The sequence below is a fragment of the Panthera uncia genome, assembly GCF_023721935.1.
Source record: "Panthera uncia isolate 11264 chromosome B2 unlocalized genomic scaffold, Puncia_PCG_1.0 HiC_scaffold_24, whole genome shotgun sequence".
NCBI classification, from domain to species: Eukaryota; Metazoa; Chordata; class Mammalia; order Carnivora; family Felidae; genus Panthera; species Panthera uncia.
The window spans coordinates 79,202,066-79,217,710 of record NW_026057580.1 but is presented as its reverse complement, the minus strand read 5'-3'; the positions used below and the strand labels follow the sequence as shown (position 1 = coordinate 79,217,710).

Genomic DNA, 15,645 nt, shown 5'->3' with positions numbered 1-15,645 from the left:
AAAAGAAACTGCCAGCTCTTTCAGAATAGAGCATAAAATTTTCAAGGTAGAAAACGCTTATTGGTTGATTCTAGAAAAATTATTGCTTAATACAAAATATTGCCATGAAATATCTAATTATACAGCAACAGAAATAAACCCCAAATACAGTTAGAGGTTATCCAAAAATAAATTCACAATTTAAAAGTTGGAATACATATGCTTTTTTCTTTAAAGTTAGAATACATATGTTTTCAAATAAACAACGTAAAGATTTTGTTTTAGATGGTTTTCCTCTTAAATATCCAAGACACACACACTGCCAATCAAAAGAAGCTGGTTTAATCTTCTGAGTTGGATTAAATCTAAAAGGAAAAAAACTACTAAACAAATCAAGACAGGTGAACAATATTTCACATTTTATGACAATGTTTCTTAAAGTGCAGTCCATGGGCGCCTGTGTGGGTCAGTTGATTGAGCTTCTGAATCTTGATTTTGGCTCAGGTCATGATCTTATGGTTTGTGGGACTGAGCCCTGTCTCAGACTCTGCAAGAACAGGGCAGAGCCTACTTGGGATTCTCTCTCTCTCCCCCTCTGCCTCTCCCCAGCTCACATGCACACTCTCTCAAAATAAATAAATAAAGTTAAAAAAAAAAAAAAGAAAAAAAAAAGTGTGGTCCATGGACCAGCAGTATTAGACAAATTCTCAGCCCCACTCCAGAATTGCTGAATCTGAAATTCTGAGGATGGGGTCCAACAATGTATGTTTAGCAAGTCCTCCAGGTGACACTGACGTGATTGTAGTGTGCTTGGCTTGGGGTGTGCTTTGAAATTTACTGTCAATTTCCCAAAGGAGCTAAAAAGATGAGAATCACATGGTGAACTATGAAAAGCAGTACATTACTGACAGGCTATAAATAAAAGCCAAAAGTGAGTGGAGGACTATTTAGACTCTTTGCAAGGAAGTTCTCTATAAGTTTTGTAAAATGTAATTATATGACTAAAATACAGAATTGTCAATTAGAAATGTGCATGGCTTTAATATTGTGTGCTCACCCCCAAAGGGGGATACTAAGTAGTATTCCTTAGAATCAAAATGAACTTTTCCACGGAGAAAAATATAGACATTTTATTTTTTAAATTTTAACGTTTTTATTTATTTTTGAGACAGGGAGAGACAGAGCATGAACAGGGGAGGGTCAGAGAGAGGGAGACACAGAATCCGAAACAGGCTCCAGGCTCTGAGCTGTCAGCACAGAGCCCGACGCGGGACTCGAACACACAGACCGCGAGATCATGACCTGAGCCGAAGTCGGCCGCTTAACCGACTGAGCCACCCAGGCACCCCAAATATAGACATTTTAAATGAAGAATTAGATAGCATTAGAGTCTATGAAAAGGAAGTTAGTCACTAACCTTATTCAAAAGAAAATGTTGACTGATAGCTGATGAGAAGACAACTTAAATTTAAGCTTAAAGGTATCAATGAAATAATTTGACCTCAATTGTTTTTAATTTATAAATAAGTATTACAGAAAAATTCTAAAAACATTAGTGGTTGAATTCATAAGATCATGAATCACTGGCTAAATTTCTTCTGAAATTTGTTCATCTTAGTTCTCTCATGACAATTCTTTTAATTTTTTTTAATGTTTATTTATTTTTGAGACAGAGAGAGACAGAGTATGAACGGGGGAGGGTCAGAGAAAGAGGGAGACACAGAATCTGAAACAGGCTCCAGGCTCTGAGCTGTCAGCACAGAGCCCAACACGGGGCTCGAACTCACGGACCATGAGATCATGACCTGAGCCGAAGTCAGATGCTTAACCGACTGAGCCACCCAGGTGCCCTTCTCATGACAATTCTGCATCACGTTGTACAAAGCTTGTTTGCTGAAGTCATCTAACATTTACAGTATTTACAGCCTCTAACTTTTGGACCTGGCAAGTTCTACAACCAGTACTATTTTCCTGTCCTGTAACAGGCACCTATACCAGTAACTCACATATACTATTCCAATTGAGCCAAGACAAAAGAGTAAATGGCAAACTTATGAACCAACTCCAGCATTATGAAAACTCCCTAGTTCCACCAAACCACAAATATTCAAACTCAGATTTGAGCAGACAGAATGTCAACTTTCATGACATTTTACCAACTATCTTTGTATTTTACCAACTATCTTTGACTTTAAGGGAAAAAAAAAGCTATGTAGTATTATAAGCTAATATTTAACTAAAACATTATTTTCTGAGAAAAATTAAGATATTTTAAAAAATAAAATACAGGTTAGGATATATCTATCATTTTAAATCAGGTATTCTTAACAAGGCTGCATGCTGGAATTACCTTTAGGGAAGCTTTGAAAATATATGCACTCAGACTAAACACTTACAACTGAATTCAACATTCAACCGTTCACTTGCATACTGATTGGAAAAAAACAAAAAGGAAAACCTAGTATATCTATTTTGACTACAGGCCAAAGGCTGCAACCATTCGTCTCTGTTCTAAGCTTGCTTCACTAGACCCAGAACCAGTCAGTCATAACTCTATTTTTAGCTAAAGACCTCCCACCCTTCCTTCCCCCACCCAAAACCTGTTGCTTAAACTTCAGAGTCTAGTTTACTCATGAGCAAAAAATAGCTGCCTTAATTACTTTTATGTTTCAACTCTTATTAACATATGAAAGCTGATATGAAAAGACTACACCACAAGGACACAATGCAACAGAGAGATTTTTCAGTTCTCCCAGTAATTTTCAGCTCAGATACTAAAATCCAGAATTTATTTTATAACACACTACATTAACTGTTTTTCTACAGAAACTAATAATGGTATACACTGATAATTCATTTTTTTGAACTCATATTCTGGTTAACTGATTTGAAAATTTTAGTCATTTGTCTTTCAAGATCACATCCATACCTTTTTAAGTAAAAAATAGTAAAAACAAAAATAACGAACCCACACAGTAAGGCTATCTTTCATAGAAAAAAATGTTAAGAAATTTGTAACATATTATGTTCCCCAAAATAAAGTATCTCTAAAGTTGTTATATCAGGCTATAAAGCTAATAAGACTTTAGTTGAGAATATGGAACAACCATATTAAGCTAGTAAGAAGTGTTTCTTATTAAAATGAAAATATAACACAATTTAATTTGTTTGACTTCAGAGTTTCACTACTCTATATGCACCCAATATATAAGAAATTAAAATCAATCACTGACTATTCAACACACTTTTTTAGGTTACAAATGGTACACAAATTAAACAAAGGCAGATTATAGTCATGGTGGAAAAAAGCTTACCTTTCGAATAACTTGTTGCTGTTGTGCATGTTTTGCTCGTAATTCTGACACCTCCTTCCAAAGGGACTCATTCTCACTACATCATTTATTAAGAAACAACAACAAAAAAAATTTCAGAAAGCCAGACATGAAGATATTAAGAATACCAGTGAACTTTGGGGCACCTGGGTGGCTCAGTCAGTTAAGCGTCCAACTTCAGTTCAGGTCACGATCTCACGGTTCGTGGGTTTGAGCCCCACGTTGGGCTCTGTGCTGACAGTCTGCTTCAGATTCTGGATCCCCCTCTCTCTCTGCCCCTCCCCTGCTCACACTTTGTCTCTGTCTCTCTCTCAAAAATAAATAAACATTAAAAATTTAAAAAAAAAAAAGGATATCAGTGAACTTTTACTATTATTTTTGAGACTAGAAAAATGTTGGCTCGATTACATAAAATAACAACTATCTTGACACAGCTGCAGAATCATCCTTTCATAACTATAGTATATTCTACTGTTGGCAATATAAACACAAAAATGTAAGAGTCATGCCTGCATCCATATAGTAGTAGGCAATTTACTTCTCTGACAATGTGGTTCATTACTTCTTATTTAAAAAATAAAACAACCTTTCAACTGTGGCTACCAAGTGAATTTAGGACTTGTGCTTAGAAAAGAATTTTTTTTTATTTTTTTTTTAATGTTTATTTATTTTTGAGAGACCGACAGAGAGCGTGCACGCACAAGCAGGGGAGGGGCAAAGAGAGGGAGACAGAGGATCCAAAGCTGGCTCCACACTGACAGCAGAGAGCCCAATGTGGGGCTCAAACTCACAGACTGTGAGATCATGACCTGAGCCGAAGTTGGACACCTAAATAACTGAACCTCCCATGCACCCTTAGAAAAGAATTCTTTTTTTTTTTTTTTATTTTTTTAACGTTTATTTATTTTTGAGACAGAGAGATACACAGCACGAACAGGGAAGGGTCAGAGAGAGAGGGAGACACAGATTCTGAAACAGGCTCCAGGCTCTGAGCTGTCAGCACAGAGCCCAATGCGGGGCTTGAACTCAGACCGCGAGATCATGACCTGAGCTGAAGTCGGACACATAACTGACTGAGCCACCCAGGCGCCCCAGAAAAGAATTCTTAAAAGAAGTGACATTTACCCAGCACTTCCTATGCTCTAAGCATTATGCTAAGCATTTTATGTGTATTTCTTAAACTTCTCTAAAATCAGTCAAGAAAGGAATTATTAACTCTTTTATCGAAGAGGACACTGAGACTCAAGAATTGAGAGGCCTTGCCTAAAATCACACAGGTAATTTATTATAGTAAATGTTGAAGCCGATCTAAGTCTATCAGATTCTAAAACTGTCTATCTTAAAATCTGTTTCAAACACAAGCACAGAAACACTAAAACAAGTTTTTTTAAAGCATGTCTAAATATATGACAAATCAATAACTTGCCTAGTAGTAACTTCATTTCCTTCACTGACTACTTTTATTAAACATGCAACTATTAAATGTTAGCAGCAATGATAACACTGAGAAGGCATGAAAGATAATCTACCTATTAAACGCTCTCATTTTTGCTGTTAATTTCCATAATATCCATCTTCCTCAAGCCAAACTATTACAAAAGGGACTGGATTTACACATAGAGGATACTGAAAACGAAACTTTCTTTAATACTTAATGAATAACTAGAGTACTTTTTATGACTCAGATATTTAAATTTTAAACACATTTTTTAAAATGTTTATTTTTGAGAGAGAGAGAGAGAGAGAGAGAGAGAACATGAAAGGGGGAGAGGCAGAGAGAAGGAGACAGAGAATCCGAAGCAGGTTCCAGACTCTGAGTTGTCAGCACAGAGCACGACATGGGGCTCAAACTCACAAGTCAGATGCTCAACTGATGAGCTACCCAGGTGCCCCGGACTCAAATATTTAAAGATACTATCATCTATTTGCCTACTAAAACATAAATAGAAGAATGGTTACCTCTAAAACTTATAGGATGAATCTAGGATCATTCCTTAAGAGCTAAACCTGAGATTCAAGGAACTGGGTCAAAAGGTACCTCAGCAGACACAAAACACATATAATAAACTGGGATGATTAAATAATAGATGCAAAATGGGACAGCTTAAAATTAAGGCTTATTCAAAAAAGGGAATCATATCCAAGGTTACTCTTTTAATGAAGATACGTGAGTTAAGACAGCTGAACTAATCCCACACTTGAAATGGGAGAGAATACATAAAACTTAAATTACTCTCAAGACCTTGGCACCTATTAGGATAAGAGAAAAAATCTTAACTACTTACTAAGAAGTAAGTACATCTATTCTACATATAAGTTGTTACTGTGGCAAATAATGGTGCCAAAAATTGTAATAAAGCAAAAGCATATTTCGGTAGATAAAAGATTCAAATAACACTTTACCACGTCTATGTAAAATAAATAACAAGTAGGCCAAGTCTCATGTGTCCTTTTTCCCTATTTTTTGTCCTATTTTTTCCTAAGAGATGGGCCACACAGAAAAGTCTTATGAAACCACCATAAAAAAAAAAAAAGGATGAGTAACACATGTAGAATTTTTTATGCTTTGTGTGCCCTCATGTGTATGAACATCATAAGAAATCTAACTTAAGTAGAATCATATTTCCTACAACAATTTAAAGATCTACTATTTCATCAGTGAGATTCGTGCATCATGTTGTTTTTAACTGCCCTAAATTCTTTTGATCACCATTAAGAAAATATAATATTGAGGTAAAGTCAAGGGCTATAAATCAAAATTAAAGGGAACCAATACTTACAGAAAAATGACCTTTTATCTTGGTTTCAACAATGTGATCTAAGTACTTAAAGCACTAACCTCCAACCCCCAACACACAAATATAAACACCAGCCCCTATATTAAGATTATATTTGGAAATAATACTTTACCTTTTTAATTCAGAAAGCCTGGACTCAATAGTTTCCTGTTTTATTTGAACCTTCTGAGCACTACTTATAATTTTTGTTAAATCTTCCTGACGAATCTTATTTTCTTCTGGTTTTGAAGATGAAACCTTTTGAAAACAAATTCAGGAAATCAAGTACTAAACACCATATTCGTAATTCAAAGTTTCCCTATTATAAGTGAGTTTTGTAGCCCATTCAGGAAATTAGATTTAGTTCCAAAACGCTCAGGTTAGGACGCTATAAAAAGAATAAAATTCATAGCTTTGCAAAGAGAAAGAATAAGAAATAATCAATCTGTTTTTTGTTTTTTTAAACGTGGAAAAGTTTCTAAGAACAGGAACAACTTAGGGGCATTTTTTTTTTTGGTTCCATTTCGCCAAACTCACTGTAATTTCCTCAAGCCTCTTTATTATCACATTCCATGTTTAATTAAATTTATGCAGTAACAGCTGCACACTAGCCCATTTTCTTTCATGGTCCATTAGCTCTTTTCTCCCCTCTCTTTTGTGGATTTAGTAAAATATTTTATTTCAGCAAAAGATACCATTCATTTAAAAATGTATTATTAAATGCTTACTATAATGCAAGCGACTTATTCTGGACATTGGATATTTAGCAGTGAATTAAAGAAAAAGCCCTCCAGAGAGTGGACATTCTAGCAGGAGCTTACATTTTTAAGCTAAATTAGAAGGAGTGAACCATCCCAATATGGATGATTCCTCAATCCTCAGAATGTAAAGATTTTCCTTCCCTCTAGAAGGTATTTGAAGACTAAGCCCTCAGGACAGTTGACTGCAGAGAAAAAATACAAAATAGAGTGAAATAATGAAAGCTTTATTAATCTAAGTCATCCCAACAAGGAACACCTGTGTATTTCTGTACATTCTTAATTTCAACAGGTGAAATATTAAGTCTTGGCCAAAGATGCTACATGGTAATGCCCGAAATAAATCACATTAACGATAGCTCACCTTCCTTTTAATGTTCTCCAACAAGTCATCCTGGCCTTGTTTGAAGTAAGGGTGCTGAAATTCAACAGGACCATCTCTTTCCTGCTTTACAATTCCGGAGTCAATATGTACAACTTTACGGAAACCATCTGAAAAAGAGTAAAAATTTCGATTACTAAAATAGACCAAAGTAAAAGATTTCCTTTTTGCTTATCAACCTAATGGGAAAAAATGGTTTAATCCATTGATGACAGTGTTCCAAATAAACTGCTATCCATACTCACACATATTCAGTTGCCTCACAAAGCTTGCCATGTTATTGTGCTTAAAATATTTGGGAAGAATTTCTTTTGCAAATCTTTGTTCATCCAAAACCAGAAAACTTTGGCCATTCTGAAAAACAACACAAAAAGTCAATTAGTTGAAGTCCTAAGAGGTGATACATATGAATCCCAAAACTGGGCAGTCCTTCTATGACACTTTCAGATCAATATTTTATTCCTATTAACAGCAACAAGAAACAAACTGTAATTAAGTGCCAAACTGTAATTAAGCTTTTTAATGTCAACCTCAGAAGTTTAATAAGAGTATGTCTCAAACCAAAAGCTGTATCATACACTATGGTAAAATATTAGAGAAGAATTTCCCTTAAATCAGAAACAAGAAATACTATACGTAGCCAACATAATTATTTAACATTATTTTAAAGCCAATGTAATTAGACAAAAACAGGTAAAATTTAAGAGGAAGTCATATTTTATTGTTATCTGCAACAGACATATCTTTGCACAATCAACTGAAAAACTGTAAAAGAATTCAGTAAGATATCTGGTTACTAATTAATATTTAAAGTCACTAGTGTTCTGGCATACCAAAAAAATAATTTGAAACTTACAATACTGTAATGAAAACAGTATGATACTGTCATAAACACAGAAAGACAGATCAATCGAAAAAGAGCCCCCAAATACACCCTTACATATAAAGCCCAAGAGTTTTTACAAGAGCATCAAGACCATTCAATGGGAAAAGGACAGTTTTCAACAAATGATGCTGGGAAAACTGGATACTCACATCAAAAGAACAAAGTTTACCTTACGCCATATGCAAAGATTAACTCAAAATGGATCAAAGACCTAAACATAAGAAATAGAACTATAAAAATTATATATGTGTGTGTGTGTGTGTATACAAATTTTTTTTAAAGCAGGTTCCATCCCCAGCACATAATCCAAAGTTGGGCTTGAACTCACAAACCTGAGCTCAAGACCTGAGCTGAGATAAAGAGTCAGAAGATGCTTAGCTGACTGGGCCACTCAGGCACCCCTAAAATTATAAAAATCTTAGAAGAAAACTTAAGGGAAAAAGCTTTATTTGGATTTGGCAATGATTTCTTGGTCAACACCAAAAGCACAGGCAGCAAAAGCAAAAACCGACTAACAAGCCTACTTCAAATTAAAAACTTTTGTGCAAAGAACACCATCAATAGAGTGAAAAGGCAACCAACAGAATCAGAGAAAATATTTGCAAGCTGTGTATCTGATAAGGGGTTAATATCTATAATAAAGAACTTCTACAACTCAACAACAAAAAGAAAACAACCCGATCAGAAATGGGCAAAGGACTTGAGTAGGTATTTTCCAAAAAAGATAAACAAATGGCCAATAAACAAAAAGGTGTCTAACATCACTAATCATTAAGGAAATAAAAACCAAAACCACAATCACCACTTTACAATATTAGGATGGCAATTATTTTTAAAAACACCAAATAAACAGAAAATAAATGCTAGAGGATGTGGAGAAACTGGAAACCTTTACACACTGCTGGTGGAAATGTAAAACATAGTAGAGCTGCTATGGAAAACAGTATGGTAGTTCCTCAAAAAATTAAACAGAATTACTACATGATCCTACCATTCTACTATGTATCCAGAAGAATGGGGCAGATACTTGGACAGATATTTGTATACCCATGTTCATAGTAGCATTATTGCAAAAGTCAAAAGGTAGAAGCAACCTGAGGGACCAGGGTGGCTCAGTTAAGTGATTTCAGCTTCAGTCACCATCGTGAGTTTGAGCCCCGGACTGGGCTCTGTGCTGACAGCTCAGAGCCTGGAACTTCTTTGGATTCTGTGTCTCCCTCTCTCTCTGCCCCTCCCCTGCTTGCACTCTCTCTCTCTCAAAAATAAACAAACATTGAAAAAAATAAAAGTAGAAACAACCCAAATGTCCACTGACGGATAAATGGACAAACAAAATGTGGTATATACACACAGTATTATTCAGCCTTAAAAAAAGGAAGAAAATTCTGACAGGTGTTACAACATGGATGAACTTTAAAGACCTGCTACATAAAATAAACTAGGCATGAAAGGACAAATATTGTACTATTCTACTTATATGAGATATCTAGAATAGTCTAATTTATAGAGACAAAATGGTTATTAGGGGCTAAGATGAGGGAGGATTTGGAGTTATTGTCTAAGGTACAAAGTTTCAGTTTGGAAGGTTGAAAAACATTCTGGAGACCGATGGAAGCAATGGCTGCATAACACTGTAAATGTACCTAATGCCACTGAACTGTATACTTAAAAATGGGTAAAATGGTTAATTTTATGTTAGGTACATTTTACCATAACAATTTAAAACTAAAATAGAATAAAGAAATCAATAATAGAAAGATTCCAATAGAAAAAAGTCACATACCTAAAAATAAGTCTTAAAAATATACACAATGTTTATGAGAACATTAAACTACAGAGGGACAAAAACTGTAAAGCTGTCAATTCTCTCTAATTAACCAATACATTAAATTCTCAATTAAGAAGAAAATTTTGGAGACGAGGTGAAAACATGCTAACACAACCAAATATTAGGTACTGAAGTTCACTTGTAAAATAATTATGTAACAATAGGCAAGAAAATACTAAAGACAATGAGAAGAGAGATGTTAACCTTACCCTATAAAGGTGAAAGGATTAGTGTTTACGAGAGTTTTGTACTAAAGAAGAGACAGTCAAAAAGAAAAAATGGACTAGAGAGAACAGAAGCATAAGCAAATCTATTTGAGAATTATATTTACAATATATTATATTATATAATAATATGTAATAACATATAATAATGAATATAATTATATGTGTAATAAGTACAAGTAGCATTCATATCAGGGGGAAAATCTGGAGAAAAAAGGATGATTTCATAAACTTTCCATTTGGAAAGAAAAAAACAAAAGCTCAATGCTAACTCACTGCTCAATGCTAACTCAAAGCTCACAACCATGCTTTTGGGCGTATGAAGTAAACGTAGAAGCCACAGTGGTAAATAATTTATAATTTATTCATGGAAACTGCTAGCTGCCAACCCTATTCCCAAATTTCTCTAACTCCTTTTGATTTTTGTTATTTTAAAGCTAAAATTGTATATTTTTAAGATGTACAACATGATTTAATATATTTATACACACAGAGAAAGGACTACTATAGTCAAGCTAACATCTACATCAAGCTAAAAAGCTTCTGCACGGCAAAGAAAACAAAATAAAAAGAGAACCTAACGGAATAAGAGAAAAAAATTGTAAGCAATATATGTGATAAGGGATTAATATTCCAAATATGTAAGGAACACATTCAATTCAACAGCCAAAAAAGAAAAAGACACAAACAGATTAAAAAAGAACCCAAATACACATTTTCCCAAAGATACAGAAATGGCCGTCAGGTGTATAAAAAGGTGATCAACATCACTAACCATCAGGGAAATGAAAACCAAAACCACAATGAAGTACTACTTCATATCTGGTAGGATGGCAATTATTAAAAAAAAAAAAAAGTAAGTGTTGGTGAGGATGTGAAGAAAAGGGAACTTTCATATACTGTTTGTGGTAATGTGAATCAGTATAACCATTATGAAAACACCATGAAGTTTCCTCAAAAAAATAAAAAATAGAACTACCACATGATGCAACTACCCCTTTCCTAGGTATACACCCAAAGGAAATGAAATCAGTATCTCAAAGCATTATCTGTGCTCCCATGTTTACTGCAGCATTATTTACAATAGACAAGATACGGAAACAACCTTAGTGTCCCTTAATGGAAGAATGGATAAAGAAACTGATACACACAACACACACAGAGGAACACTATTTACCCTTAAAAACAAAGAGATCCATCTGGAAAAACACAAATGATCCTCTACTTTGTTATGAACAGAATCACAATTTTGTCTGATTTGCAACCACATTTCTCAGTCCCCCTTACTTACAAAAAGAGGCAGCCAAATATACCCCTGGCAATTAAGATATAAATAGAATGGACTCAGTGGGGCTTCCAGAAAAGGTTCTAAAAGGGGAAAGATTCAAAGTGTCAAACCCCTATATCCCATATCCCTGCTTGGAACTTGAAGCTAATGACTAAAAGCTTCAGCAACCCTGAGGTAGAGAAACTAAGTATGGGTGAAGACCAGAATGTGACTGGGTATCCTCAGACTTAAAAGGAAAATGCATCTCTATTCTGTTTAAACCACTGTTTGAATTTCTACTATTTGTGTCTGAAACTAAACCTAACTATTAAGAGAGTTAGAAAAAATTCAATAAAGTTGAAAATTAACATAAAAATATTTTAGATACTTATTACAGTTAATTGCATTAATTAAAAATTTATAAAAAATCAGTAAGATGAAAAATCCAACGTAAAATTTAGAAGAGGCCCAATCTCATTATAATTGTGTAGCAAAACAAATAATGATTTCCTCTTATTAGACTGGCAAAATATGAAAAATTTTTTTTAATGTTTATTTATTTTTGACAGAGAGAAAGAGAAAGAGCACTAGCAGGGGAAGGGCCGAGAGAGAGGGAAACACAGACTCTAAAGCAGGCTCCAGGCTCTGAGCTATCAGCACAGAGCCTGATGGGTGCTTGAACCCACAAACCGAGAAATCATGACCTGAGCTGAAGTTGGACGCTTAACCAGCTGAGTAGATTGGTAAAATTTTTAAAGTTTGATGATAATCAGAATTGGTTATTAGGTAATAACTATTAAAATTAAAAATGCATGCTTTTTCCTATCTAAAAAAACTTTACCTTCCTGCTCTCTCAATCTATTCACCCCATTTGTCTTTTCCTTCACTGCAAAACTTAAATTTATTTCAAAGCCCCCTTCTCCAATTTAGTACTATCTACTTACTCCTGCTAAAAACTGGTTTCATTCTCCCTCACTCTACTCAAACTATTTTTTTTCTAAAATGTCAAATGCCAAATTCAATGCCTTCTTTTCAGTCCTGATCTTCCCACACCTCTTTGTGGCATTTCATTTGGCACTACTGACAATCTCCTCCTTAAATACTCTACTCTTTTGACTTTGAAACTAAATACTATTAGGTCTACCCTCTCTCATGTTTCCTTTCAATTTTCTTCATCTATCAAAGGTAGTGTGTTTTTTAGGTTTCTATCCTTGATCATGACACCTTTTACACTCTTTTTCCTAGGCAATGTACTGACTTTATTAAATATGATGTTTTATTATAAATGATCACATCTATATCTCTGCCCCATCTCAAACTTCACACCTGGATTTTTCAACTGTTAACATTTCTGCATAATGTTCTTTAATTCACCATGTTCTCAACCTACTGTCTATATCAAATCCATCTTCCTAACTCACCAAAATCAACTTTTTTCCTGTATCCTCCTTCCTGGCAATTGACTGAGAGGGGAAAGGGTCATAAGTATGACATTAACAACAAAAAGATAAATTAAAAACTCTCAATTTTAACAGCTAGTTAACTTAAGGGAAAAATATAAAAAACATTTCTTTTAAAAATAAGAAAAAGTGATCTGTGATCACTGCTTCTATTTGACATGCTGAGGTCTTACCAACACAAAAAAGACAAAAATTGGAGGTATAAAGCTCTGAAAGGAAGAACAAAACTATCATTCACAGATTCATGGATGTACACTTAAAAGACCCACATGAGTAAAGTGATTAGCCCACTGGTTTATCTATCAACATACAAATGTTATTTGTATTTCTAACTACCAGCAACAGCCAGAATGTACTTTTAACTAAAGAATACCACATACGACATCTTTTTTTTTTTTTTTTAATGTTTATTCATTTTTAAGAGACAGAGAGAGTGTAAGCGGGATTGGGGCAGAGAGAGAGGGAGACACAGAATCTGAAGCAGACTCCAGGCTCCGAGCTGTCAGCACAAAGCCTGATGTGGGGCTCAAACTCATTAACCATGAGATCATGACCAGAGCCGAAGTCAGACTCTTAACCAACTGAGCCACCCAGGCGCCCCTCCACTTACAATGTCTTAACATACCTACGAAGAATATCTAACAAAGATGTGCAAGACCCAATTACCAAAAAATAAAGAACTTTATTTTTTTTTATTTAAAAACTTTTTTTTAATGTTTATTTATTTTGAGAGAGAACGTGTGCGCGAGCAAGGGAGGGGCAGAGAGAGGGAGACAGAGAATCCCAAGCAGGCTTCACACTGTCAAGGCGGAGCCGGACGTGGGGCTCAAGATCTCACAAACCGTGAAATCATGACCTGATGTGCAATCAAGAGTTGGATACTTAACTAACTGAGCCACCCAGGTGCCCAAAATACATAATTTTATTAAACAAAATGAATTTTAAAACATGTCTTGTTTATGGGAATATTCAATATCATAAAGACTTCCATTTTCCCTAATCTGATTTAGTTTCAATGCAATTCCAATTAAAATCCCAACAGATTTTCTTTGGTGGAACTTTAATTTAAAACACATACAGAAGAGGGGCACCTGGGTGACCCAGTTGGGTGAGCGTCCAACTTCGGCTCATGTCATGATCTCACAGTTCGTGGGTTCGAGCCCCGCATTGGGCTCTGTGCTGACAGCTCAGAGCCTGGAGCCTGCTTCGGATTCTGTGTCTCCTTCTATCTCTGTCCCTCCCCTACTTGTGCTCTGTCTCTCTCAAAAATAAATAAATGTAGGGGCGCCTGGGTGGCGCAGTCGGTTAAGCATCCGACTTCAGCCAGGTCACGATCTCGCGGTCCGTGAGTTCAAGCCCCGCGTCAGGCTCTGGGCTGATGGCTCGGAGCCTGGAGCCTGTGCCTGTTTCCGATTCTGTGTCTCCCCCTCTCTCTGCCCCTCCCCCGTTCATGCTCTGTCTCTCTCTGTCCCAAAAATAAATTTAAAATGTTGAAAAAAAAAATTAAAAAAAAAAATAAAATAAAATAAAATAAATAAATAAATGTAAAAAAATATATATTAAAACACGTACAGAAGAACAAAGACCAGCAAGAGTCAAGGTACTCCTGAGGAATAAGCTGCCCTCCCAAAAGCAAGACAGTATAAAGCTACAGTAAGACATGCGATGAGGGAAGAAAAAAAAAAAAGTTCAATGGAATGGAATAGAGACCCTAGAAACAAAATCACAGTATCTACCTGTGATTAATTTTGCTATAAGACATAGGTAGCAATACACATCACCACAGAAAGAAGGAACTACTCAATGAAGGGGCTAGGACAACTGAGTATTTATATGGAAAACAATGAAACTGAATTCCTTACACCACTCACAAAAATCAATTCCAAGTGAATTAAAGACTTACACAAAATATGCAAACTTTTAAAACTTTCAGGAAAAAAAGAAGAGAAATAGAAAAGTATTTTTCTCTCCCTGAGGTAGAGGTAAGAAAAAACATCCAGAAGAAACAAAAAGCATGAACAAAAAAGATGAATATATTAAATTATACTAAAATTTAAAACTTGTACTCATCAAAAGATAAGCTTCAAACTAGGAGAAGATAGAAGCAACACATAAACCTCCAAAATGTATATACAGGATATACAAGGAATTTCTACAAATATTAAAAAATAAACTACCCAAAGGGCGGCTGGGTGGCTCAGACGGTTGAGCGTCTGACTTCGGCTCAGATCATGATCTCACGGTTTGTGGGTTTGAGCCCCGTGTCAGGCTCTGTGCTGACAGCTCAGAGCCTGGAGCCTGCTTCAGATTCTGTATCTCCTCTCTCTGCTCCTCCCCCACTCACCTCTCTGTCTCTCTCAAAAATAAATAAACATTAAAAAAAAAAAAAAGATAAGCCACCCAATAGAAAAATGGTCACATACTTCATAGAATAGGTAACACATATGGCCAATAAATATGAAAAGGTGTTTGAACATATTAGTAATCAGGGAAATATAAGTTAACACCTCATTGAGAGAACACTTTACATCTACTAGATCAGTAAAAAATTAAGAACAATGATAATATCAAGTTTTGAGGATGTGAATTAATGGAAAATCTCATGCATGGCTAAGTATAAGAGTGTTTAATCTCTTTGGAAAACAATCTGAACTATCTTCAGGTCGAAGAGTTCATATCTTATTTTTGAGCAATTCCACTCTTCAACATAGGTACCTATATATACCTTAAAGAAATTCTTGCTTATACACAC

General features: G+C 35.1%; 1 protein-coding gene across 7 annotated transcripts in view; it reads right to left on the bottom strand.

The window, feature by feature from the left end:
• The window catches only part of HSF2 (heat shock transcription factor 2), a 43,776-nt gene that overhangs the window by 21,913 nt on the left and 6,218 nt on the right, over window positions 1–15,645 (bottom strand). For all 7 annotated transcript variants that reach the window (XM_049654275.1, XM_049654274.1, XM_049654278.1 and 4 more), the window contains exons 2-5: window positions 7,474–7,582; window positions 7,211–7,338; window positions 6,222–6,346; window positions 3,294–3,369 (exon numbers count right to left, since the gene is read on the bottom strand). In XM_049654275.1, coding sequence (XP_049510232.1) covers window positions 3,294–3,369; window positions 6,222–6,346; window positions 7,211–7,338; window positions 7,474–7,582 — 438 coding nt within the window. The remainder of the gene's footprint in view (window positions 1–3,293; window positions 3,370–6,221; window positions 6,347–7,210; window positions 7,339–7,473; window positions 7,583–15,645) is intronic.